At 44.0% G+C, this 26,328-nt stretch overlaps 1 protein-coding gene across 1 annotated transcript; it reads right to left on the reverse strand.

Annotated features, from left to right (window-relative positions):
- EMC3 (ER membrane protein complex subunit 3) lies at nucleotides 1-26,301 on the reverse strand. The gene is made up of 8 exons (XM_010369389.2): nucleotides 25,681-26,301; nucleotides 16,007-16,064; nucleotides 15,564-15,657; nucleotides 12,673-12,777; nucleotides 11,917-11,998; nucleotides 8,272-8,351; nucleotides 7,412-7,494; nucleotides 1-1,545 (listed from the first exon to the last, which is right to left on the reverse strand). Exons 1-8 carry the CDS (start codon nucleotides 25,833-25,835, stop codon nucleotides 1,417-1,419), a joined length of 786 nt encoding a protein of 261 aa, XP_010367691.1. The 5' UTR covers nucleotides 25,836-26,301; the 3' UTR covers nucleotides 1-1,416.
- Nucleotides 26,302-26,328: the final 27 nt, after the last annotated feature.

Below are 26,328 nucleotides of genomic sequence, written 5' to 3' on the forward strand. Positions count from 1 at the left end.
AGAAAACAGGATGGTTTAATGTGTGGAGTCAAGAGTCATTTGTTCTTCATGACTGCACTCAACATGCAAATTATATTCACCTCTTGGTACAGCAATGGTACCCTGTCACTTCCCTGGGACCTTTAATCCAGACGGAATTATTCTTGGGCCCCTTATCCACGTGTCTACCAACAACTGCCGTCTCTCCCTTCTTGCAGCAATATGTAAATTCTCCTTCGTTCCCAGCAACTGGGAAGTGAGGTCCTTCACCCAAAGGAGTAGCCATTTCCAGTATCGCACCGATTTGTCAATGGATTTGATAAGATTTCATATACTGACATCCAGATCAAGATTTTGCATTATTTATGGCTGGTCTCTGATGATCCCAAAGGCACTTTAGAATCTGGCAGTGCCTCAGGGTCACTGATTTTCGCTGGGCAGAATTAAGTGATATAGAAGGTTTGCCGAGTCTGTCCTGGCCCTGGGTATTCACTCTGAAGAGAGTTTATTTGAATTAGGTTTTGACATATTTGGTCTCTATTCTATGTAGGCTCAAAATGAACAATACAAGGAGATTCATTTTGTTCATCCATAGTTTCTAAACCTTTGGTAGTGGAAATGGTTTACTTGTGTAAAGAAAGTTAACAATACTAACAAAACTAATGGTAAAACACAGGGTGTTTGGATCCCAAGAAAACAGGAGTTTACTGTGGCCAGATGTCAGACTGACTGCACATAATCATTAGCTATAATTAACAATGCTTCCTCTGAAGACTGGGCTTCTGCTAAGATATATATATATGTGTGTGTGTGTGTGTATATATATATATAAAAATATATATATATATATATTTTTTTTTTGAGACGGAGTTTTGCTCTGTCTCCCAGGCTGGAGTGCAGCGGTGCGAGGTCAGCTCACTGCATCCTCCGCCTCCTGGGTTTAAGCAATTCTCTGCCTCAGCCTCCTGAGTAGCTGGGATTACAGGTGCCCACCACCACGCCCGGCTAATTTTTTTTTGTATTTTTAGTAGAGACAGGGTTTCACCATCTTGGCCAGGCTGATCTTGAACTCCTGACCTCGTGATCCACCCGCCTCAGCCTCCCAAAGTACTGGGATTGCAGGCGTGGGCCACTGTGCCCGGCCAAGATTTTATATATTATCAGTAGCTTGAGGTTTCCCCCTTTCTCTGACTTTCATTACTAAAGTCACCAAAAGGAACATTTACAACATTTTAAAAATAACAAGTTGCTCAGCATACTCCTATTTCCTCTAGTTTCAAACATAAAGGGGAACCCAGCCCAGACAAGAACAAGCCTTGCTGCATGCCTGCCAGCTCTTGCATCCTCCTTTTTATTCTGAGAGGTGCCAGCTCCAAACAAAGTTACAAGGTTAAGTGCAATGCCAAGTTCCTGACACAGCTAATCCCTGCTCAGTCTTCAAAAAATAGAGGTCTGTAATTCCTTTTTGAACATGCCTTCGAAGTGGAGGTCTTTGGCCATGAGCTCTTCTTCGACATCATCTAGTGCCCACTGGTGATCCGTCAGCTCCAAAGCTTCCCACTCTGTCTGTAATGGAAGAGAACACCCGGCAGGAAGAGGGAATTGTTACTGACAGCTGCGGCTAACCTTCAGTGACCACTTACTCTAGGCCAAAAGCTGGAGTGCGCTATCCACATGTATAAGCTCATTCAATCCTACAGGGGAAATGCTGCTACCCCCATCCTCCCCTCCCCCTCTTCGTGCCACCCCTCAATTTATAGATAAGGAGACTAAGGCTAAGAGGTCAAATAATTTGTTCAAGGCCACTGGCACTAGGAGCTAATGGAGCTGAGATTTAAATTTTGGTCTGACTGCAAAGTCCCCAGCGCTTAACCTGTCTATCAGCTCACGCTCACTAAGCACCTTTGTGCCCCACAGTACTCTCGAGGGATGTACAATAGACAAATTAGTGCTGATTTTCAGCTCTTTAATCAAGGGACTTGTCATCTGGTTTAAATGGTGCATGGTCCACAATGCTTTGACATAAATGGCTGGGGTATTTTCAGTGGGCCTAAGAACACTTACTCCTTCCTTATGTCCAGATACACAATGGCACTTCATTACAGTTTGTGGGAGTCCAGTAATTTTTAATCACTGGAATAAAGACTTTGATGGTGTGAACTAAAAAATGGTTTTGGCATATAATCATTTAGACATAAACTAGTAATAGGTTGAGCAGAAATAAATTTGCAGAATTTTCCAAGAAATTACATCTCTCAAATATTCTATTAATCTGACTACTTTGCCTTAAATTAGTGAGTGTCTAAAAAATGCTTTATGAGGTGGGTGCAGTGGCATACATCTACAGTCCCAGCTACTCTGGAGGCTGAGGCTAAGGATAGCTTGAGTACAGGAGTTTGAGACTGCCCTGGACAACCTATCTTTAGATGAGCCTAGAGATAGTAAGACCTCGTCTTTAAAAATAAATTAAAAAAAAAAAAAAAAAAAAAAAAAAAAAAAAAAAAAAGCTTGCGAGGTGTGGTAGCTCACGCCTGTAATCCCAGCACTTTGGAACTCCCATTACTTGAGGATGGGAGTTCAAGACCAGCCTGGGCAACATAGTAAGATCCCATCTATATACAAAATTAGCTGGGTGTGGTGGTGTGTGCCTGTAGTACTGGCTCCTCATGCACCAGTACTGAGGCTGAGGTGGGAGGAATGCTTAAGTCCAGGAGCTCAAGGCTGCAGTGAGCTAGGATTATACCACTGCACTCCAGCCTGGGTGACACAGTGAGACCCTAGATAGATAGATAGATAGATAGATAGATAGATAGATAGATAGATAGATAAAGTAAGCTTATTTAATGTGAAATACAAATGTTAGCTCATGAGTGGGTTTTTGAGATATAATTTACATGTCATAAAATTTACCCCTTTAATGTGTACAATTTAGTGATTTTTAGTATATTCGTTGTGCAACCACCACCACCAATATCTATATAATATCTAATAATCATTTTGTTATTATCTAATAACAAAAAGAAACCACATACCAAACAGTACACAGTTCCCATTATTCACCTCCCACAACCTCTGGCAACTACTACTTTATCTCCATATCTTTTTTCACTTATTCTGGGCATATGTGGCCTTTTGTTATTTTCTTTAACTTAGCATGTTTTCAAGGTTCTTCCCTGTTTAACATGATTCAGTATTCCACTCTTATTTATAGCTGAATAACACTCCATTGTATATATTCTACTGTATATACAACATACATTATATTCAAAAATATTCCATTGTTTATCCTTTCATTAGATGATGGGTATTTGGGTTATGTCTACTTTTTGATTATTATGAATGATGCTCTGAACACATTCTCACATAAGTTTCTGTGTGGACATATGTTTTCAGTTCTCTTGAGTATTTACTTAAGAGTAAAACTGCTGGGTCATACAGTAATTATGTTTTAACTGTTTGAGGAATGGTGGAAAAACTGTTTTCCAAAGTGGCTGCACCATCATCAACAATAGGGTTCCAGTTTCTCCACATTCTCACCAACACTTGTTATTGTTCATCTTTTTTTATTATAACCATCTGAGTGGACACGAAGTGGTATCTCACTGTTTTTTTGTTGTTGTTTTGAGATGGAGTCTCGCTCTATCACCCAGGCTGGAGTGCAGTGGCACGTTCTCGGCTCACTGGAACTTCCGCCTCCCGGGTTTAAGTGATTCTCCTGCCTCAGCCTCCTGAGTAACTGGGACTACAGGCACCTGCCATCACGCCAGGCTAATTTTTGTATTTTTAGTAGAGACGGGGTTTTACCATATTGACCATGCTGATCTCAAACTCCTGACCTTGTGATCCGCCCACCTCGGCCTCCCAAAGTGCTGGGATTACAGGCGTGAGCCACCGTGCCCGGCCCTCTCACTGTTTTTTAGTTGTTTATTTTTTTAGACAGAGTGATCTCACTCTGTAGCCCAGGGTGGAGTGCAATGGTGCCATCTTGGCTCATTGCAACCCCTGCATCTGCAATGGTGCGATCTCCGCTCACTGCAATCTCTGCCTCCCGGGTTCAAGCGATTCTCATGCCTCAGCCTCCTGAGTGGCTGGGATTACAGGGGCGTGCCACCACGCCCAGCTAATTTTTGTATTTTTAGTAGAGATGGCATTTCATCATGTTGGCCAGGCTGGTCTCAAGCTCCTGACCTCAAATGATCTGCCTGTCTCGGACTCCCAAAGTGCTGGGATTACAGGTGTAAGCCACTGTGCCCAGCCAAATTTTTATTTTTTTATTGTGATAAAATATATGTAACATAACATACACCATTTTAACCATTTTAGATATAAAATTCAGTGGCATTAATGACATTCACAATGTATACCCATGTCTACTATCGTTTCCAAAGTTTTATGTCCCCTTAAACAGAAAATGCGCACAGTAAGCAACTACTCCCCACTGTCCCCATCCCATCCTCAGTAACCTCTAACCTACTTCCTTGTCTCTGTGAATTTTCCTATTCCAAATATTTTATATAAGTAAGATCATGCAATATTAAAGATTCGGGTCTTTGACCCATTTGATTTCTTTTTTCTTTTTGAGACAGGGTCTCGCTGTCACCCAAGTTGGTGTGCAGTGGCACAATCATAGCTCATTGCAGCCTCAAACTCCTCAGCTCAAGTGGTGTCCCCATCTATAGGCATGCACCACCACATCTAAGCTAACTTGAACCTAATTTTTTTTTTTCTTCTGCACTACCCATGCCTGTGGAACCATTTAGACTTAACTTTTGTACATGGTGTGAAATAGGTGCCCAGCTTCATTCTTTTGCATGTAGATATCCTTTTCCCAGCACCATTCATTGAATGGACACTATTCTTTCCCCAATGAATAGTCTCGGTACCCTCTTTGAAAGTCAATTGATGATAAATAGATGTGTTTATTTCTGAACTCTCCATTTTATTCCATTGACCTATATCTCTCCTTATGCCAGTTTTTATTTCTGTGCAGTTTTGATTACTACAGGTTTGTAATAGGCTTTAAAACCACAGCATCTAAGTTCTCCAGTTTTGCCAACATTTTTGCCTATTTTGATTCCCTTGAATTTCCATGTGAACTTCAGGAGCAGCTTGTCAATTTCTGCAAGAAAGGCAGGTAAGATTTTGATAGGGATTGTGTTCAATCTGTGGATAAATTTGGAGAGTACTGCCATCTTAATAATATTAAGTCTTCCAATCTATGAACATGGATGTCTTTCCATTTATTGAAGTCTTTCATTTCTTTCAGCAATGTTTTGTAATTTTTCAGCATATCAGTTTAAATCTAACAAAAGGCCATTTCTTTTTTTTTTTGAGATGAAGTCTCACTCTGTCACCAGGCTGGAGTCTAGTGGTACAATCTTGGCTCACTGCAACCTCCACCTCCCGGGTTCAAGTGAGTCTCCTGCCTCAGCCTCCCAAGTAGCTGGAACTATAGGCATGCGCCACCATGTCCAGCCAATTTTTATATTTTTAGTAGAGATGGGGTTTCACCATGTTGGTCAGGATGGTCTCGATCTCTCCACCTCGTGATCTGCCCGCCTCAGCCTCCCAAAGTGCTGGGATTACAGGCGTTAGCCACCATGCCCGGCCAAGGCCATTTCTTTCGTTAGATTTGCTTCTAAATATTTTATTCCTTTTGATACTATTATGAATAAAATTGTTTTACTTTCATTTCCAGTTCTTCATTACCAGTATATAGAAGCACAATCGATTTTTGTATGTTGAACTTATTTATTAGCTCTGTTAGTTTTCTTGTGGATTGTTTAGGATGATCTATATACAACACCATGCCATTTGCAAAGAGAGATAGTTTTACTTCCTTTCTAATCAGAATGACTTTTTATTTCTTTTTCTTGCCTAACTGCCCTGGCTAGTACATCCTGGACAATGCTGAATAGAAATGGCAAGAACAGACATCCTTGTGTTGTTCTTGATCTTGAAGGGAAAGCTTTCAGTCTTTCACCATTGAGTATGATGTTAGCTGTGGGTCTGTCACAGATGCCCTTTATCAGGCTGAGAAACTTCTCTATTTGTTTTTGAGACAGAATCTTGGTCTGTCATCCAGGCTGGAGTGCAGTGGCACGATCTCAGCTCACTGCAGCCTCCGCATCCTGGGTTCCAGCGATTCTCCTGCCTCAGCCTTCTGGGTAGCTGGGATTATAGGCACATGCCTCCGTGCCCAGCTCATTTTTGTTTTGTTTTGTTTCTTTCTTTTTTTTTTTTGAGATGGAGTTTTGCTTTTGTTACCCAGGCTGGAGTGCAATGGTGCAATCTCAGCTCACTGCAAACTCTGCCTCCTGAGTTCAAGCAATTCTCCTGTCTCAGCCTCCCAAGTAACTGGGATTACAGGCGCCCACCACCACGCCCAGCAAATCTTCTTTTGTATCTTTAGTAGAAAAGGGGTTTTACCATGTTGGGCAGGCTGGTCTTGAACTCCTGAACTCAGTTGATCCACTTGCCTTGGCCTCCCAAAGTGCTGGGATTACAGGTGTGAGTCACCACACCTGTCCCATTTTTGTATTTTTAATAGAGACAGGGTTTCACCATGTTGTCCAGGCTGGTGTCAAACTCCTGACTTCAGGTGACCCGCCGGCCTCGGCCTCCCAAAGTGCTGGGATTACAGGTGTGAGCCACTGTCCCTGGCCGGAACTTCCCTTCTCTTTCTAGTTTTTATCATGAAACACAGTGAGATTTTGTTCCACAAAAATCATGCTAAATTATGCAAATTCTAGAACCTTTTTGTGAAAACGCTCTTAGTATTGATTTTTTTTTTTTGAGATGGAGTCTCGCTCTGTTGCCCAGGCTGGAGTGCAGTGGCGCAATCCCAGCTCACTGCAACCTCCGCCTCCTGGGTTCAAGCAATTCTCTTGCCTCAGCCTCCTTAGTAGCTGGGATTACAGGCGCCTGCCACCACGCCCAGCTAATTTTTTTTGTATTTTTAGTAGAGACGGGGTTTCCCCAGGTTGGTCAGGCTGGTCTTGAACCCCTGACCTCGTGATCCACCCGCCTTGGCCTCCCAAAGTGTTGGGATTACAGGCGTGAGCCACCGTGCCCAGCCAGTATTAATTTTTTTTAATGCAATTTATATCTGATATCTATGGGGTTCAAAAACATTCAAATTATTCTAAATGTTTACCTAGCACCTCTGATTGGATTATTTTACGGCATCATTGATAGTGTGGATTAAATTCTGGTGAGCATTTAAAAACTGGTAAAAGTACCAAGAATTTCCAATTTACTTAATAGATGATTCTGTCTCAGGAAAAAGAGACGTGTAAACTATGTTTTTGCTAAGTTTAAATTAAAACGATGGAACTACACAACACTCCCTGCAAGGAAGCTATTTTTAAAATAGCTCTTGATAACACCTTTCAGAGCATTGCTGCGGCTTTGAATGGTGAATGCAGTGTACCTTGAAAGCTTTGTTTGTGTCTGCGGGCATGGCCATGGCTGCTCCCGTCATCTGCTCCTGCATCATTCGTGATTGGTCAGCGGCTGTAGCATAAGACACACTTACATGAGTGCCAGGACTCAGCAAGCACCCCAGCACCCCAGGGGAAGAATGTGCTTAGATTAGAGAACTGGACTACAGCCTCACGACTGGCCCTGTCACCCACTGGCTATGTGACTCTAGGAAAGTCACTTTGTGTCTCCTGAAAAATGGGGATAGTAACAGCAAAAAAGAGATCACTAAAGGAAGCTCTAAACTTCATTTCAAATTTCAACAATAACAGGCACCAGTTATTGAGCAACTACTGTATGCCAAGTACTTCACTAAGTGGTTCGCATATTCTACCTCATCTGTTCCTAATAACCCTGCAGGTTAACTAATGAAGTCCTTATTTACAGATAAGCAAATAGAAAATTTGAAGTTAAGTAACTTGTTAAGTAACTTTTCTGAGGTCCCGGCCAGTAAACAAGAGAGCAAGGATTAGTACTGGCAAGGGCTCTAGTCAGTGAAATGACTGACAAACCAGGCCTTCTTTAAGCTTTAGGTTCACAGGCTTACACTGCTGGTGGTGGATCCCTCACATGATGGTATCAGATTCTGGGGAATCAAATACTGTCCCAGTCATTGCCAGAGAGAATTGAGATCTTCAGTTTGACCCCTGGAATTTTTAAGAGTCTTTCAGAATACCTCAGAAACTGAAGGAAGGAAACATTTTATTTGACTATGGTAACAAACAGCATAACCTACAAGACTTTTCTGGCTCTAACATGGATGATTCATCTATGGAAGTATTTGGTTAGTAAACCTGACATGCTTCTTACCATTATCTTGGCCCAGAATCAGAGAGTAAATGCTCCGAAGCCCAAATACATTGAGGAAGTACCAGGATGCAGAACTCACCCTGGCAAAGTAAAAGGAAAATGGTGTGGTTAGTTATTATATCAGAGAGTAATGCAGTTCCCACTTCCCTACCACCCAAAGTTGTTCAGTGGTTGTAAAGAAGTCACCTTGGATGGGCTATATTCATCCAAAGCACAACCACAGAAGAAATACAAGTTGTTAAAGCAGTCTAAACAATACAGAACTATATTTTAAAACTCCAAAGACGACTCCCATTCTGAATTCCATTCCTGAGAGGAAATCACAAGTGTTGGTGTGTTCCATACCTTTTTTTTTTGAGACGGAGTCTCGCTCTGTCACCCAGACTGGAGTGCAGTGGCGCAATCTCGGCTCACTGCAACCTCTGCCACTGGGGTTCAAGAGATTCTCCTGCTTCAACCTCCTGAGTAGCTTGGACTACAGGCACACACCACCATGCCTGGCTAATTTTTGTATGTTTAGTAGAGATGGGGTCTCACCATGTTGGCCAAGCTGATGTCGAACTCCTGACCTCAAGTGATCTGCCCACCTCAGCTTCCCAAAGTGCTAGGATTACAGGCGTGAGCCACTGGGTGTGTTCCGTACTTACAAGAAGGGATGAGAGGTGGATTTCAGAAAACATAGTACCGAGGACTATAGCTACTGGGAGAGCCATTCCAAGTTTTGAACTATATCACTGAGGCTTCCTTTAGCTTATGTTTCCTACTCAACCTCCATAAAATAAATAGGCTTGCATATAATAAAAGCTAAAACCAAAAGTGAGATGGAAAATGATAAACGGAAAGATCCATAGTCATTCCAACAAGTGGGTCACATAAGGGCAAGAGTCTACTCTGGTTACTCCATAGGCTGCAGGTAAGTAAATGGCCTGTCGGAATACAATGTTGCTGATCTCACCACAGTGGTAATTGTACACTTGGGTTCCAGTCTCCCTTCTGTCCATGATATCATTTTAGTCACATGCCTCTCTGGATGCTGAGAAAAGATGAATAAGCTTTTCTCCAACCCATGAAGTTTTTGTTTAGCCTAAGGAGACCGGAAGGTAAAAGTTGAATAGACTCATGCTACTCATATAATGCACAGCTTTTCTTCTCTAGCAGAATTGTGCATGGCCCAGACTTCCTAGCCTCTGGCCTGTCCTGCTCCTCCCACACATCCTAGAGGGCTCTGCTCAAACCAAGTAGTCAAGATGACCACTAGTAATCCCCATTTTGTCCATTATTCTTTTTCTCTGTTTTATGCCAGTCTTCGGGAAGCCACAGGCAAAAGAGTCTGGAGAGGCCACGTGAAGCAGCATTACTAGGTTCCAGATACTGTAGCAGTATTTCCTAAGAGCTTTTCAGATTTTAAGTTGTCTTATTCTGTCATTCAAAAAAAAATAGTGGTATTCAGAAGGAGAAATCTCTTTTTAAAAATTATAAAGAGTGGTAAATAATACATGGGTGCTGGATTTGGACAGACTGTCGTCAAATGTCAATTCCTACATAGGTTTCATAGATTGCTATGAGGGTAAAATATGGAAAATGCTAAGCACAGTGACTAGAACTAATGAAAACTATTATCATTAATAGTAATGTACTTTGGAAAAAAAAATAATACAAACTTCCACTCTCATAAGCTCCAGGTATTACTAAAAATGATTTAATGGCCAGAACTCCTGGCTTAAACTTTTAACTTTCTGGGGGTTGATACATCCACCCCTGCATTTTTAAGCCCCCAATTGTGACAGAAAAGAGATGACACATTCTTTCCTTTTGCTAGACTTATGTAAAAGTTGCCATAAACCACCCATGACATTTTGAGTGGGGTTTCAATGAAGAATAAAAAAAAAACTTTTGGCCGGGCGTGGTGGCTCACGTCTGTAATCCCAGTACTATGGGAGGCCGAGGCAGGTGAATCACTTGAGGTCAGTAGTAGTTTGAGACCAGCCTGGCCAACATGGTGAAACCCCGTCCCCACGAAAAATACAAAAATTACCCGGATGTGGTGGTGCACGCCTGTAATCCCAGGTACTCGGGAGGCTGAGGCAGGAGAATCACTTGAACCCAGGAGGCGGAGGTTGCAGTGATATCGCACCACTGTACTCCAGGCTGGATGACAGAGTGAGACTCAGTCTTGGAAAAAAAAAAAAAACCTTTAAAAACCGATTCCAATGAAGTATGCAAATTAGAAATCCTCAACTTTTTTTTGGTCTGAGATGGAGTCTCATTCTGTCGACCAGGCTGGAGTGCAGTGGCGCGATCTCAGCTCACTGCAAGCTCCGCCTCCTGGGTTCATGCCATTCTCCTGCCTCAGCCTCCTGAGTAGCTGGGACTACAGGCATCAGTCACCGTGCCCAGCTAACTTTCTGTATTTTTCATAGAGACAGGATTTCACCATGTTAGCCAGGACGGTCTTGATCTGACCTTGTGATCCGCCCGACTTGGCCTCCCAAAGTGTTGGGATTACAGGTGTGAGCCACTGTACTCAGCCAGAAATCCTCATCTTTAAGGGGCACTGGTTTTAGATTTTGGTTTGTGTGATTTTTGTTTACTTTTTTTTTTTTTTTTCAGAGTTTCACTCTGTTGCCCAGGCTGGATGGAGTGCAGTGGCCGATCTCCCCTCACTGTAAGCTCCGCCCACTGCAAACTCTGCCTCCCAGATTCACACCATTCTCTTGCCTCAGCCTCCTGAGTAGCTGGGACTACAGGCGCCCACCATCATGTCCGGCTAATTTTTTGTATTTTTTTTTTTTTTTTTGAGATGGAGTCTGGCTCTGTTGCCCAGGCTGGAGTGCAGTGGCCGGATCTCAGCTCACTGCAAGCTCCGCCTCCCGGGTTTACGCCATTCTCCTGCCTCAGCCTCCCGAGTAGCTGGGACTACAGACGCCCGCCACCTCGCCTGGCTAGTTTTTTGTATTTTTTTTTTGGAAAGACGGGGTTTCACTGTGTTAGCCAGGATGGTCTCGATCTCCTGACCTCGTGATCCGCCCGTCTCGGCCTCCCAAAGTGTTGGGATTGCAGGCTTGAGCCACCGCGCCCGCTTTTTTCTTTTTTTGAGACGGAGTCTTGCTCTGTCGCCTGGGCTGGAGTGCAGTGGCAGGATCTCAGCTCACTACAAGCTCCGCCTCCCGGGTTCACGCCATTCTCCTTCCTCAGCCTCCCGAGTAGCTGGGACTACAGGCGCCCACCACCTCGCCCGGCCAGTTTTTTGTATTTTTAGTAGAGACTGGGTTTCACCGTGTTAGCCAGGATGGTCTCAATCTCCTGACCTCGTGAACCGCCCGTCTCGGCCTTCCAAAGTGCTGGGATTACAGGCTTGAGCCACCGCGCCCGGCCCTAATTTTTTGTATTTTTAGTAGAGATGGGGTTTCACCGTGTTAGCCAGGATGGTCTCGATCTCCTGACTTCGTGATCTGCCCGCCTTGGTTTCCCAAAGTGCTGGGATTACAGGCGTGAGCCACTGCACCCCACCTGTTTTCGTTTTTTTGAGACAGGGTCTTACTCTGTTGCCCAGGCTGGTCTCAAACTCCTGGGCTCAAGTGATCCTCCCACCCTGGCCTCCCAAAGTGTGGTTTGTATTTTTACTAAACAAAAGAAAGTTCTTACCAGGATGCATCTAATGTGAGTAGCTCGATTCCTTGCTGTAACATAGGCTTAAAACGGAGGGTCAGTGGAAATGGGACCTTGGCTGCAGAGAAGAAAAAGTTCACAACCACTCTGAGCTGTTTTATTTTTAGAATAAGTGTGAATCTTTCCCAGAGGAGGTGGGAACTCTGTGCCACATAGCTTCTGGAAAACGACTTCCACAAGGAAATCTGTGGCAATTTCTGAAGAAAAGACAGTCAAAATGCCACTCTGCTCTAGTTTCCCTCAATAATACTCGCTTCTAGCTTACTGAGGAAGCAGAGACTCAAACTCAGCTGTGACCTGAAATTTGGAAAAAACTTGCACCAATCTGTTAAACTCTAAGTGGAATATAGAAGCATAGAACTATGTTACTAAGAAACCAAATTGATCAAAATCAAATCAACTTATAAACAAATAGAAAACTCACCCTAACACCTAGCAAATGAAGTCAAAATAGAAATATGCTTCCCTTTATCCTGCTCAACTAGAATACCATATTAGTTTTGGAAGCAAGCTAGCAAGTCACTTGCTTGAATCTAATCTGGCTAAAAAGCATCCACATCATGAACTTAGGAACATTTTTGGGCAAAAGCCATAAAAGTCATCACATAGTAAATTTTTTGTTCAAAGACTATTATCAGTTTACACAAGAAAACATACGACCTATGATATTAGTGTCTCAGTGGTACTTGAATTTCTCTGGGTAACATGAAGTCGGCTGGGTCTGTAACTTACTTGTGACAAAGCCTGAGAATGTCATGTTGATCCATCCACCAATAAGAATCATAGGGAGTACATTTGTTACATTCCCTTTCATCATGTCTGTCAGCATAGTAGGATCTAAGACAAAAGCACAAACGAGAAACCACTAAGTTTTACCTCTGTTGCCAGGGACTTCCTCCTGATTTTCTGTAAATTTTTAATGTACTTGATAATTAAAATAAGTTTATTGTAAAAAAAATCAAATGACATAAAAATGTATGATGTAGACAGTTCTTTTAAGCCCATTCTCTAAACACTTAACTATTTGTTGTATATCCTTCCATCTTTCTCTCTACATACACACATTACAAATTTTATGTATTTGTGTGTGTATATATACACACACACATACACACACACACAAAACGGAGATGCTATGCTACTACGCTTATTATTAGTAATATATTGTGGATTGTATTTCCACACTGAATAGCTCCCTCTCAATATTTCCTTTTTTTTTTTCTTTTTTTTTTGAGACGGAGTCTTGCTCTGTTGCCCAGGCTGGGGTGCAGTGGCACGATCTCAGCTCACTGCAAGCTCCGCCTCGTGGGTTCATGCCATTCTCCTGCCTCAGCCTCCCAAGTAGCTGGGACTACAGGCGCCCACCACCACGCCCAGCTAATTTTTTGTATTTTTAGTAGAGATGGGGTTTCACCATGTTAGCCAGGATGGTGTCGATCTCCTGACCTCGTGTGATCTGCCCACTTTGGCCTCCCAAAGTGCTAGGATTACAGGCGTGAGCCACCGCGCTGGGCATTTTTGTTTGTTTGTTTTGTTTTGTTTTTTGAGACATAGTCTCACTCTATCGCCCAGGCTGGAGTGCAGTGGCATGATCTCAGCTCACTGCAACCTCCGCCTCCCAGGTTCAAGTGAATCTCTTGCCTCAGTCTCCTAACTAGCTGGGATTACAGGCACACACCACCATGCCCAGTTAATTCTGTATTTTTAGTAGAGACGGGGTTTCACCAGACCAGGCTGGTCTTGAACTCCTGACTGACCTCAAGTGATCTGCCTGCCCTGGCCTCCCAAAGTGCTGGGATTACAGGCGTCAGTCACCGTACCCAGTCTCAATATTTTTAATGTCTGCATAGGATTCCACAGTGTGGTCACACCAATCACTTTTGAGTAGACCTATGGATTGTTTCCATTGTTTTTGCCAATAAATGATAAATGATGCTGCCGACAATTATCTTGCACATACATCTGCATGTTTATGTATTTCTGTAAGAGAACTTCTTAGAATTTCTAGGAAGTTCTAATAGAACCCCCTTCCTAGATGGTGGCGGGCACCTGTATTCCCAGCTACTCGAGAGGCTGAGGCAGGAGAATGGCGTGAACCCAGGAAGCAGAGCCTGCATTGAGCCGAGATCGCCACCACTGCACTCCAGCCTGGGTGAGAGAATGAGACTCCCATCTCAGAAAAAAAAAAAAGGTATCTTGTTTTAATTGGTATTCCATGGATTATTAGTGAGGTCAAGTAACTTCTCATATATTTAATGGTCTTTTGTTTCTTGTAAATTTTCTTTAAAACTTGTTAAAAAATGAACTCCATACAACCTTAGTCACTCTTAAAAACAAATTAATTATACTACCTTCCCTATGGGTTTAAAATAGCTGGCTGTCTCACCTAAAGAAGTGAATGGTACTAAAATGAGAGGAGAGTCAACACAAAACAACAAATTACTTTGTTTTCCTTTTTTTTTTATTTTTATTTTTTGGAGACAGAGTCTTGCTCTATCACCTAGGCTGGAGTGCAGTGATGGGACTTTGGCTCACTGCAACCTCCACCTCCTGGGTTCAAGCAATTCTCCTGACTCAGCCTGCGAAGTAGCTGGGACTATAGGCACCTGCCACCATGCCAGGCTAACTTTTGTATTTTTAGTAGAGACCGGGTTTCACCATGTAAACCAGGCTGGTCTCGAACTCCTGACCTCAGGCAATCCACCTGCCTTGGCCTCCCAAAATGCAAGGATTACAGGCATGAGCCACCATACTTGGCCTGTTTTACTTTTTTTTTTTTTTTTTTTTTGGGACGGAGTCTCGCTCTGTCACCCAGGCTGGAGTGCAGTGGCCAGATCTCAGCTCACTGCAAGCTCCGCCTCCCGGGTTCACGCCATTCTCCTGCCTCAGCCTCCCGAGTAGCTGGGACTACAGGCGCCACCACCTCGCCCAGCTAGTTTTTTGTGTTTTTAGTAGAGACGGGATTTCACCGTGTTAGCCAGGATGGTCTCGATCTCCTGACCTCGTGATCCGCCCGTCTCGGCCTCCCAAAGTGCTGGGGATTACAGGCTTGAGCCACCGCGCCCGGCCGGCCTGTTTTACTTTTAACATGCTGTATTTTTCACATGACTGGGATCAGTGGAAGTAGAAAATGTTAGAGCCAAAACTGTAGGGTAGACCAAACAATCACATCTAACAACAAAATGGCACGTCTCGAAGTAGCGCGCTCTTCCTCATTTAGGCAGAAGCTGGGCAGCCATCTGTCGAAAGGGGATCCAGGCACTGGGTGAGAGCCAGGCTGGAATGCTTTTCCAACTGTGCTCCCTAGAACCCTGGGTCCTGAGAACAGCAATAAGGAGAGACCCAGGGACAACAGCTGTGGCCTCCCCACTCCATCAGCTGACAACTATTTTTTTTAATCCACTTTATACATTAGGGTTCTCAGAAAATCTAACTGAAAAAGAGAATTCCACTTCCATAGATCCCTGTACTAGATGATTTCTAAGGTCTAAGATTACTATCTTCTGCAATTTAACATTTAAACAAAATGACACCCTCCCTGCCCTCTCTCCCACCCACCACACCCCACTCAATGACCTATGTTAAAAATCTTCCTTAAAGATGAGTGAAAGGAATAAACATACCAGTCATAGGAGAAGGCGGCACTACCTTCCGTTTAGTTTTTTTGAAAAATCCATCCTCTGGGTTGTTGAAGTAATATTTTCGTGTCAAGAAAGACTAGTAAGAAAAAAAAAAAAAGCATTTTAAGTCTAAGAACTATGACACAGCAGATTGTCAAATTACTCCCCAGGGACTTAGTCAGACGACCTTTAGGATATGCTGTTCTGCTTAGAGCTCTCAGCCTACTTGGCAGGCGACCTGACACTTTAGACACTTTAGCTGAGTCACATTTAAAAACAACTTCCTAAGAAAGGTGAGGTCACCATGACAGCAAACACCACCAGGCCACAGCTTAATTACTAAGTTGCCAACCTTCAGCTTTCCCCAAAGTCCCCTTATAAAACATTCAGATATCTACTGCCCAACAGTGAATCGTCGAGCTTTTTAATAAAAGATAAATGAGTACCTGTTTGGGAATGTATTTTCCATTTTCCCTGAGGACTCTGCTTCGAATTAGGACTTGACTGAAAAATACAACCAACACAATGAGATTTTTAAAAGTGAAACACTAGAAGAAAATCGGAGAGTCAAGTAGAAGAACCGTTTAAACACAAGAGAGGGCCTATTTGGCAACAGCTCTGTGTGGAAACTTTCCAAAATACAAGTATCTTTGAAACCACCATAAACATATTTAACCTAACAATTAGGTTTTCAGAAAAGTATTTTTCAGAAGTGACTATGTTTCTGAACAAATAAATATTTCAGAGGAAGGTACATTTGGGACATTACATCCAGCTTTTGCTTATTTGATAATAAGCTAGGAAGACGCCTTCTCTGAGTGAAAAGAATAGCTGGACACTGCTCAGGAGATCTGGGGTCAGGACAAAGGGAGAAGAGTGAGGATAAAAGAAGGAATTTCTTCTTACCTACAGAGAAATGAGAACAGGCCTTGAGAGGGTTGCTATCTGATGGACAAATAGAAATTCTACCTGGGAGTCAGACTGTTAGAAAGCTCTCAGTAAACATTTATTGAATAAATAAACGAAATTACTAGGGGAACTTAAATTAACTATTAGAGCCGTAGTTCATCATCAAATATTGTGCTAGGCCGGGTGTGGTGGCTCACGCCTCTAATCCCAGCACTTTGGAAGGCAAAGTGGGCAGGTGGATCATTTATGCCCAGGAGTGTGAGACCAGCCTGGGCAACACAGCAAGACACTGTCTCTAAAAAAAAAAAAAAAAAAAAAGAAATACAGAAATTATCCAGGCTGGTGGCACGTGCCTGTAGTCCCAGCTACTCAGGAGGCTGAGGTAGAAGGCTCACCTGAGCCCGAGAGGCAGAGGTTGCAATGAGCTGAGATGAGATGGTGCCACTGCTCTCCAGCCTGGGCAACAGTTAAGACCCTGCTTCCAAAAAAAAAAAAAAAAGAACATCGTGTTATGCAACAAATGAGTGTTGCTAAGATGCAAATGACAAATAAAACAGAGATCAAAATATTAATTTTTTCTAGGTACTCAAAAGTTCATTAAAGGAGGAAGAGAGGAAAAGGCTCTTAAAATAATGGAAATCTTCTTGAAACGTGAAAACAAATTATGGACAGAAATGAACATAATAAAACCTGTGCTTGGTAGGGGCTGGGCACGGTGGCTCATATCTATAATCCCAGCACTTTGGGAGGCCGAGACAGGTGGATCACGAGGTCAGGAGTTTGAGAGCAGCCTTGCCAACATGGTGAAACCCTGTCTCTACTAAAAATACAAAAATTAGCCAGGTGTGCTGGTCTGTGCCTGTAATCCCAGCTACTCGGGAGGCTGAGGCAGGAGAATCACTTGAACCTGGAACATGGGGGGTTGCAGTGAGCGTAGTCGACGTCATTGTACTCCAGCCTGGGGCGGGACTCCATCTCAAAATACAAACAAACAAAAAAACTGTGTTTGGCTTTCTCTCTCTACTCAATACAAACCACCTGTTCTAAGCAGTCAGTACCGCTGGGGTCTCCCTTTTCACACTACACATATTCTAGCTTCTCCACATGCTGGGAATGTTCCAGTGCCCTTTCCTTTCCAAGTTCTACACCATCATGCCTTAACACCTTTTTCAAACCTCAGCACCTCCACAAAGCTTTTCCCAATGCTTGGGGCCCTCATGGAATTCTCTCCACTTTCCTCCTGAGCTCATTATGCTATACAGTTCTCTACTTTATCTACAGGGCTACAGAGGCAACATGTAATACATTCTGCTCCCTGGGTGCTAAAGATACTCAAAGTGTGGTCAATGTTCCAATGCTGGTCTGTGATAAGCACAGACATTGAGAGTAAGGATTTAGAGACTTTTATAATAATTTGACATTGTCACAACATCCAAATACATGATCAAAATATTTTACAAAAGTATTAGCCTACGAGAAATTAGAAATTTAAAAAACAAAAAACCCCAAAACTGGTCCTTCACCATTGACAGTCTAAGAAGCACTGGATCTAGAGTAATGGGTAAAAACTTAAGCTCTGGAGTTGAACACATGGGTTCAATCCCATCTCTGCCACTTATTAGCCATGGGATCTTGAGCAAGTCACTTAAATTCCCTAAGTCTCTATTCATATGCTGTACAAGGGTAGATTTATTCTTTCATTGAACAAATATTTCTTGAACTTCTAAGTGCCAGGTGACCTGAAGAACGGTGATCGAAATACACGTATCTTATGACGGTCAAAGTCTAGTGAGGGAGAAAAACATTAACCGAATAACCAGAGGAATAAATGTGAAATTCAATTATCGTGTCCTAGGAAGAGAGATGGATGGTATTGGAGGAGTGCATAAACGGGAGGTGATGGAGTCTGGGAAGTCAAGATCTGAGAGATGGGTTTGCTGAGGATGTAGGATTAAGCTGGACTCTTCGGGATGAGTGAGGATTACCTTGGCAAAGTGCTGGTGTAAACAAAATGGGCAAAAGCCTCATAGAAGTAAACACTCTGCCTCTGAGGACCTGAGCAAAGGCCATATGGCTGGGAGAAGGAGAACTACAGAAAATGTGGTGAAAACAAGACTTCAGAGGTATGCAAGAGCCAGAATATACAAAATCATCTGGTCCCACTGTATTTTTTTTTTTTTTTTTTGAGACAGAGTCTTGCTCTGTCACCCAGGCTGGAGTGTAGTGGTGTGATCTCAGCTCACTGCATCCTCCACCTCCTGGGTTCAAGTGATTCTCCTGCCTCGTCCTCCCGAGTAGCTAGGGTTACAGGCACGCACCACCACACCCACCTAATTCATGTATTTTTAGTAGAGATGGGGTTTCACCATGTTGGCCAGGCTGGTCTCGAATTCCTGACATCAGATGATCTGCCTGCCTCGGCCTCTCAAAATGCTAGGATTACAGCCATGAAAAACCGTGCCCAGCCAGGTCCCACTGTATTTTGATCATTGTCTTAAGAGCAAAAGGAAACTAATGAAGGATTTTTTTTTTTTTTGAGACAGGGTCTTACTTTGTTGTCCAGGCTGGAGTGCAATGGTACAATCTTGGCTCATGACAACCTTGACCTCCGGGGCTCAAGTGATCCTCCCATCTTAGCTTCCTGGGTAGCTAGGGCTACAGGCACACACCATGACACCTGGCAAACTTTTGTGTGTGTGTTTTTTTTTTGTAGAGACGGGGTCTCACTATGTTGCCCAGGCTGGTCTCTAACTCCTGGACTCCAGTAATCCATCTGCCTCAGCCTCCCAAAGTGCTGGGATTACAGGTGTGAGCCACCACACCCAGCCAAGTGGAGAATTTTAGGCTGAGCTCTTCATATATATGATCTTTTTTTTTTTTTTTTTTTTTTTTTTGAGATGGAATCTCGCTCTGTCGCCCAGGCTGGAGTGCAGTGGCCGTATTTCAGCTCACTGCAAGCTCCGCCTCCCGGGTTCACGCCATTCTCCTGCCTCAGCCTCCCGAGTAGCTGGGACTACAGGCGCCTGCCACCTCGCCCGGCTAGTTTTTTTTGTATGTTTTAGTAGAGACGGGGTTTCACCGTGTTAGCCAGGATGGTCTCGATCTCCTGGCCTCGTGATCCGCCCACCTCGGCCTCCCAAAGTGCTGGGATTACAGGCTTGAGCCGCCACGCCCGGCCCATATATATGATCTTATATGACTCTACCTGGCACATCCTAGGCACTAGATTAACAATGTCTATTATTTTTCCCTTTGCATATTTTATCACTTGAACAGAAACTCTGAGAGCAGGGTTGTGACCTTGTCTTACACTGTACCCAATAGCATGCGGCAGAGTACAAGGCACATGGTAGGCCATCAAAAACCTTGTTCACAGCCAGGCGTGGTGGCTCTCACCTGTAATCTCAATACTTCGGGAAGCTGAGGCGGGAGGATCGCTTGAGCCCTGGAGTTCGAGACCAGCCTAGGCAGCATAATGAGACCACTGTCTCCACAAAAAAATTTAAACATTAGCCAGGTGCAGTGGTGTGTGCCTGTAGTCCCAGCTACTCGGGAGGCTGAGGTGGGAGGATCACTTGACCCCAGGAGATCGAGGCTGAAGTGAGCCATGATCGCACCACTGTGATTGCAGCCTCAATCACTGCAGCCTCGACCTCTTTGGTCCACCCTGGGTGACAAAGCAAGACCCTGTCTCCAGAAAAATAAACGAGAAAACACTTGTTCAGTCTACGATAACTCAAGACTTTCCCAGGCAGTGTAATCAAGAGGAATTCATCTAGATCTCCTACATTTACACTGCTGAACAATTTTGTAGAAATGAAGTTGAGTATCGTCACCCTGATGTATTTCAAGACCTAAATAAGCAATCGTAAATTATCCTGTATTTTCTAAACACTTGCTTTCTTAAGCTGAGATCCATAGCTATGTTCTCTGAAGTTAGAAAATTCTACAAGAAGTTTTTAATTTTGTATTTTTATTTTCATGAATATCTAAAAATAAGTCTCTGTACTGTTATAAAGATAAAGCTTTGTAATTTGCAACTGAAGAACATCTTCTATTTATTTTGTTTTTTGCAGAAACAGGGTCTACTATGTTGCCAGGTTGGTCTCAAATTCCTAGGCTCAAGGGATCCTCCCATCTCAGCCTCCCAAAGTGCTGGGAGTATAGATATAAGCCATTGCACCAGGCCTGAAAGATATTTTCTTAGAATAAAACTTTAAAATCAGTACTTCTCAAACCAGAGTTCCATATTCTGAAGAATCAGTGTTTCTTCCTTTCCAAAAAGTCAGTAGAATATTTGTCAAGTCTGAGAACCATTTTTTACACATACTGTATCCCCAAACCTAGTCTAATATATTTTATTCATGTATTTTACAGCTTTCGCTTAAAACCTGTTAAAAAATTTTTTTTTTTTTTTTGAGACATTGTCTCATCTCGCTCTGCCACCCAGGCTGGAGTACAGTGGCGTGATCTCAGCTCACTGAAACCTCTGCCTTCTTGGTTCAAGCGATTCTCCTGCCTCAGCCTGCAGAGAGCTGAGACTACAGGCGTGCATCACCACGCCCAGCTAATTTTTGTATTTTTAGGAGAAATGGGGTTTCGCCGTGCTGGCCAGCCTTGTCTCGAACTCCTGACCTCATGTGATCCACCTGTCTCGGTCTCCCAAAGTGCTGAGATTACAGGCTTGAGCCACCATGCCTGGTGCGAATGGAAATGTTCTTTTTTTGAGACATAGTCTTGCTATGTCGCCTAGGCTGGAGTGCAGTGGCACAATCTCGGCTCACTGCAACATATGCCTCCCAGTTCAAGCGATTCTCCTGCCTCAGCCTCCCGAGTAGCTGGGATTACAGGCGCATCCTACCATGCCCGGGTAATTTTTCGTATTTCTAGTAGAGACAGGTTTCACTGTATTAGCCAGGATGGTCTCAATCTCTTGACCTCGTGATCTGCCTGCCTCTGCCTCCTAAAGTGCTGGAATTACAGGCGTGAGCCACCGTGCCTGGCTGCTAATGGACATTTATAGCATATTTAGAAAAATGTTTTATACCGCTGGGCACAGTGGTGCATGCCTATAATTCCAGCATTTTGGAAGGCTGAGATGGAAGGATCACTTGGACCAGGAGTTTGAGACCAGCTTGGGCAACAGAGGAGACCCCATCTTTGCAAAAAATTTAAAGATTAGCTGAGGGTGGTGGTACACGCTTATAGTCCCAGCTACTCGAGAGGCTGAGGTGGGAGGATCACTTGAGCCTGAGATGTTGAGGCTGCAGTAAGCCTTGACTGTGCCAGTGCTCTCCAGCCTGGGGGACACAGCAAGACTTGTCTCTTAAAAAAAAAAGTTTTACAACTAAAACACATCTTTTTCTTGGACTTAGGCTGGTTCAGAGTGTACAGTATTTTACCGAAGTCAAATGATGACTTGATGAGGCTGAGCCACTCCATGTAAGAGCCGGTATAATCCAGCTACCTCACTTAAGGGATGCAGCAATTATGAGCAGAGGCACTGAGTTTTCTCTAGAGCAGTGGTTGGTTCCTCATGGGGGTGGTACTGCCCTCTAGGGGTACGTGTGGTAATCTGTGGATTTTTTTTTTTTTTTTTTTTTGAGACGGAGTCTTCCTGTCACCCAGGCTGGAGTGCAGTGCCAAGATCTCGGCTCTCTGTAATCTCCAGTCCTTAGGTTCATGTGATTCTCCTGCCTCAGCCTCCCGAGTAGTTGGGATTACAGGCACACGCCACCACACCCGGCTAATTTTTGTATTTTTAGTAGAGATGGGGTTTCACCATGTTGGCCAGGCTGGTCTCGAACCCCTGACCTTAAAAGATCTGCCCACCTCAGCCTCCCAAAGTGCTGGGATTACAAGCATGTGCCACTGTGCCCGACTGTTACATTCCTTGTTACGGAAATGTTCTTGGCTGGGTGTGATGGCTCACACTTCGTCTCTACTAAAATACAAAAATTAGCTGGGCATGGTGGCGCATGCCTGTAATCGCAGACACTCAAGAGGCTGAGGCAGGAGAATCACTTCAGCTGGGGAGGCAGAGGTTTCAGTGAGCCAAGATTGTGCCACTGCATTCCAGCCTGGGCAACAGAGTGAGACTGGTCTCCAAAAAAAAAAAAAAGTTATTGTAAACAGACTACACTAACTGTGAATTTCATTTTGGGGTTACAAAAGAGAGCTTCGGATCTGATATAATTCAGAACCATTGCTCTAATAGTGAACCATGGGCAGAAAATCGTGGTAGAGAATGTACGACAGCAGGAATCATGGTTCAAGAGGGTTTAAACTGGGAGTGAGACTGATCTGAGTTCAAGTATAGGCACAATATTTCCCTACTTTGGTTACTTTGGGAAGACTACTTAACTTTTCCAGGATCCCTTTTCTTCAATTGTAAAAATGTATTTAGGAGTATCTGCCTTAGCGCTAATTTAAGGCTAAAATAAGAAAAATTTATGTGCCAAAAAATGCTAAATGTCTGAGTTTTCTCTACTTTGTATTTTTTTTTTTTTTTTTTTTTTTGAGACGGAGTCTTGCTCTGTCGCCCAGTGGCGCCATCTCGGCTCACTACAAGGGCCGCCTCCCAGGTTCACGCCATTCTCCTGCCTCAGCCTCCCAAGTAGCTGGGATTACAGGCACCTGCCACCACGCCCGGCTAATTTTTTTGTATTTTTAGTAGAGTCCGGGTTTCACCGTGTTAGCCAGGATCGTCTCGATCTCCTGACCTCGTGATCCACCTGCCTCGGCCTCCCAAAGTGCTGGGATTACAGACGTGAGCCACTGCACCCGGCCCACTTTGCATTTTTCTACAGCCTTTCTTTCTGTGATAAACAGACTTTTTTTTTTTTTTTTTTTGAGATGGAGTCCTCCTCTGTCGCCAGGCGGGACTGCAGTGGCGTGATCACGGCTCACTGCAACCTCCGCCTCCTGGGTTCAAGTGATTCTCCTCCCTCAGCCTCCCGAGTAGGTGGGACTAGAGGCACGTGCCAGCACGCCCAGCTAATTTTTTGTATTTTTAGTTAAGACAGGGTTTCACCATGTTGGCCAGGATGGTCTTGATCTCTTGACCTTGTGATCTGCCTGCCTTGGCCTCTCAAAGTGTTGGGATTACAGGCGTGAGCCACCACACTCAAGCAGTAAGTTGACTTTTTTTTTTTTTTTTTTTTTTTTGAGACAGAGTCTTACTCTGTCATCCAGGCTGGAGTGCAGTGGCATGATCTCAGTTCACTGCAAGCTCTTGCCTCCTGGGTTCAAGGAATTCTACTGCCTCAGTCTCCTGAGTAGCTGGGACAACAGGTGCCCAGCATACCACGCCCAGCCAATTTTTTGTATTTTCAGTAGAAACATCCTAGCCAGGATGTTCTCAATCTCCTGAACTTATGATCCACCCACCTCCGCCTCCCAAAGTGCTGGGATTACAGGGGTGAGCCACCACAACACCCAGCCAGTAAGTTGACTTCTTAAGGTTCACTCCAGGGTGGGGTGCTGGCTCTGGTCAGTTCTAAAACTAATGCTACAGAAAGATAGTGATCGCTGTGGTATAGTGGAAAAAGCCCAAGACCAGAAGGCTTGGTGTGAAGTCCTGAATGTCACCATGTGTGACCGTGGAACTTGTTAAAGCTTCAGTTTCTATAAAATGAGACAACAATAAGTACCTCATAGAGTTGTTTTGAGTTTTAAATAAGTTAATGAATACAAGTGCTTCGCATAGTGCCTGATAGAGTAAATGGTTACTATTCTTCTTGGCATAATTGGGAAATGTTACAGCAGTGCTTCCTAAATAAACTTCAGTCATTCTCATGCCATGGGTCAGAATTTTTGTCTAGCACTTGTATCATTACATATTTAATACTTTTTATATATCAACTTTTTTCCCATCTATATGATTTTAAAGGAATCTTTAAATTACCAGCAAATGGAAATACAGTATTGTCACAAAAAAGAAAGTAACTTCAGTACAGTAGAAACAAAACAACATTATTAAATTTTAACTAGATACTATTACCTGTGGAAAGTTCTTAGCCTGAGGCTTACTCTCTTTATTAAAACGAGAAATTAATGTGAGAGGGGGGTGCTAAAGATATAGTAGCACTTACCTGAGATGGTTTCTGAACATAATCAGAACTGACTGAAAATTGCTTGTTTTTCTAAGAGACAATGTCTCCTTACGTTGCCCAGGCTGGTCTCCAACAATCCTCCTGCCTCAGCATCCCAAGTAGCTGGGAGAAAACTATTACTTTAATATGAAGGGGTACATGTCTAGATAACCATCTAAAATCATATCAAATTCCTGTCTCTGTATATAAATATTGCAATGAGGGGCTGGGCGTGATGGCTCACAACTGTAATCCCAGCACTTTGGGAGGCCAAGGCAGGTGGATCACCTGAGGTCAAGAGTTCGAGAACAGCCTGGCCAAGATGGTGAAACCCTGTCTCTACAATATACAAAAATTAGTCGGGTGTAGTGGTGTGGGCCTGTAATCCCAGCTACTCAGGAGGCTGAGGCAGGAGAATCGCTTGAACCTGGGAGGCGGAGGTTGCAGCGAGCTGAGATAACGCCACCGCACTCCAGCCCGGGCCACGAGAGCGAAACTCTGTCTCAAAAATAAGTAAATACGTAGATAAATAAATAAATACTGCAATGAAATATGTGAGGAAGTTGCCTCCACTCTAGGGGGGAAATGATAACTACAATTCCTTACATCTCTAACAGCAGTTTTACAGACTGCAAAGAGCTTTGGTACTTAGCATCTCAGCTTACAGTCCCGCCAGGTCCGACTCCTGGTACAGTAATTTGGTAGAATGCAGATTATCACACTCACTTGACTGGATGTTACAAAGACTAAAAGCAGTAACGCACCTGGCACTCTTCTCAACGAAAGGGTAGGATGGGATAGTTCATAGGTAAACCCACCGAAGGTTGGCGACTAACGTAAAGGATTAACAGCACCGTTTTTTTCAAAACTCAATACGTCCTAGATCCTGTGCTAAGGGCTTTACAGACATCATCTAATTTGATTCCTACCTGTCTACGAAGCAGGTACTGTTATCATCCCCATTTCACAGAGGACAAAAGTGAAACACAGAGATAACGGGTAAGGTCATCCTGCCAGTGGGGACGCGACGTGAACCTAGGCAAATTGACACAACTCCTGCACTTTCTTGCCCAAGGTCACGGCGGTGTGAGGTAGGCAGGAGAAGGGAGGGCGCTGACCTGTCAGATACTTGTTCCTGGGTGAGCTTCTTGTCGCTCTGCAGCAGGATGGACACGTAGTGGCGGATCATGCCTACGAAGAAAGTGATGATAACGATGGGTAGAACCACCCAGAGGCGGATGTTAGAGTCGAGCAACAGTTCTGGCCCTGCCATCTTCACTGAAAGCTGGCTCCCAGTCGGGAATGGGCGAGCTTCTCTTCTCCAGGGCACAGTTGATTCTCTTCGACTTCGCCTCCGGGCCTTCTCACGACCCTTTGCCCCGGTATCCCAGAACTATCCTGCAACGGAGAGGCCAGCTTACTGCCTTCAGCTGGGCTGCCCGGCCTTACACTTCCGGCGCGAAAGTTGACGTCACGACGTGGCGCGCCTCGGTGGCGTCAGAGCAGCGTCGGGCCTGGCGGGAAAGTGGAAAACTACCCGCGGCGGGCCTTCGCCGTGGCTCACCCTTGTAATCCCAGCAGCCAGCAGTTTGGGAGGCCGAGGCGAGCGGATCAGGAGGTCAGGAGATCGAGACCATCCTGGCTAACACGGTGAAACCCGTCTCTACTAAAAATAGGAAAAAATTAGCCGGGCGTGCTGGCGGGCGCCTGTAGTCCCAGCTACTCGGGAGGCTGAGGCAGGAGAATGACTTGAACCCGGAAGGCGG

The sequence above is a fragment of the Rhinopithecus roxellana genome, chromosome 1, assembly GCF_007565055.1.
Source record: "Rhinopithecus roxellana isolate Shanxi Qingling chromosome 1, ASM756505v1, whole genome shotgun sequence".
Classification (NCBI taxonomy): Eukaryota; Metazoa; Chordata; class Mammalia; order Primates; family Cercopithecidae; genus Rhinopithecus; species Rhinopithecus roxellana.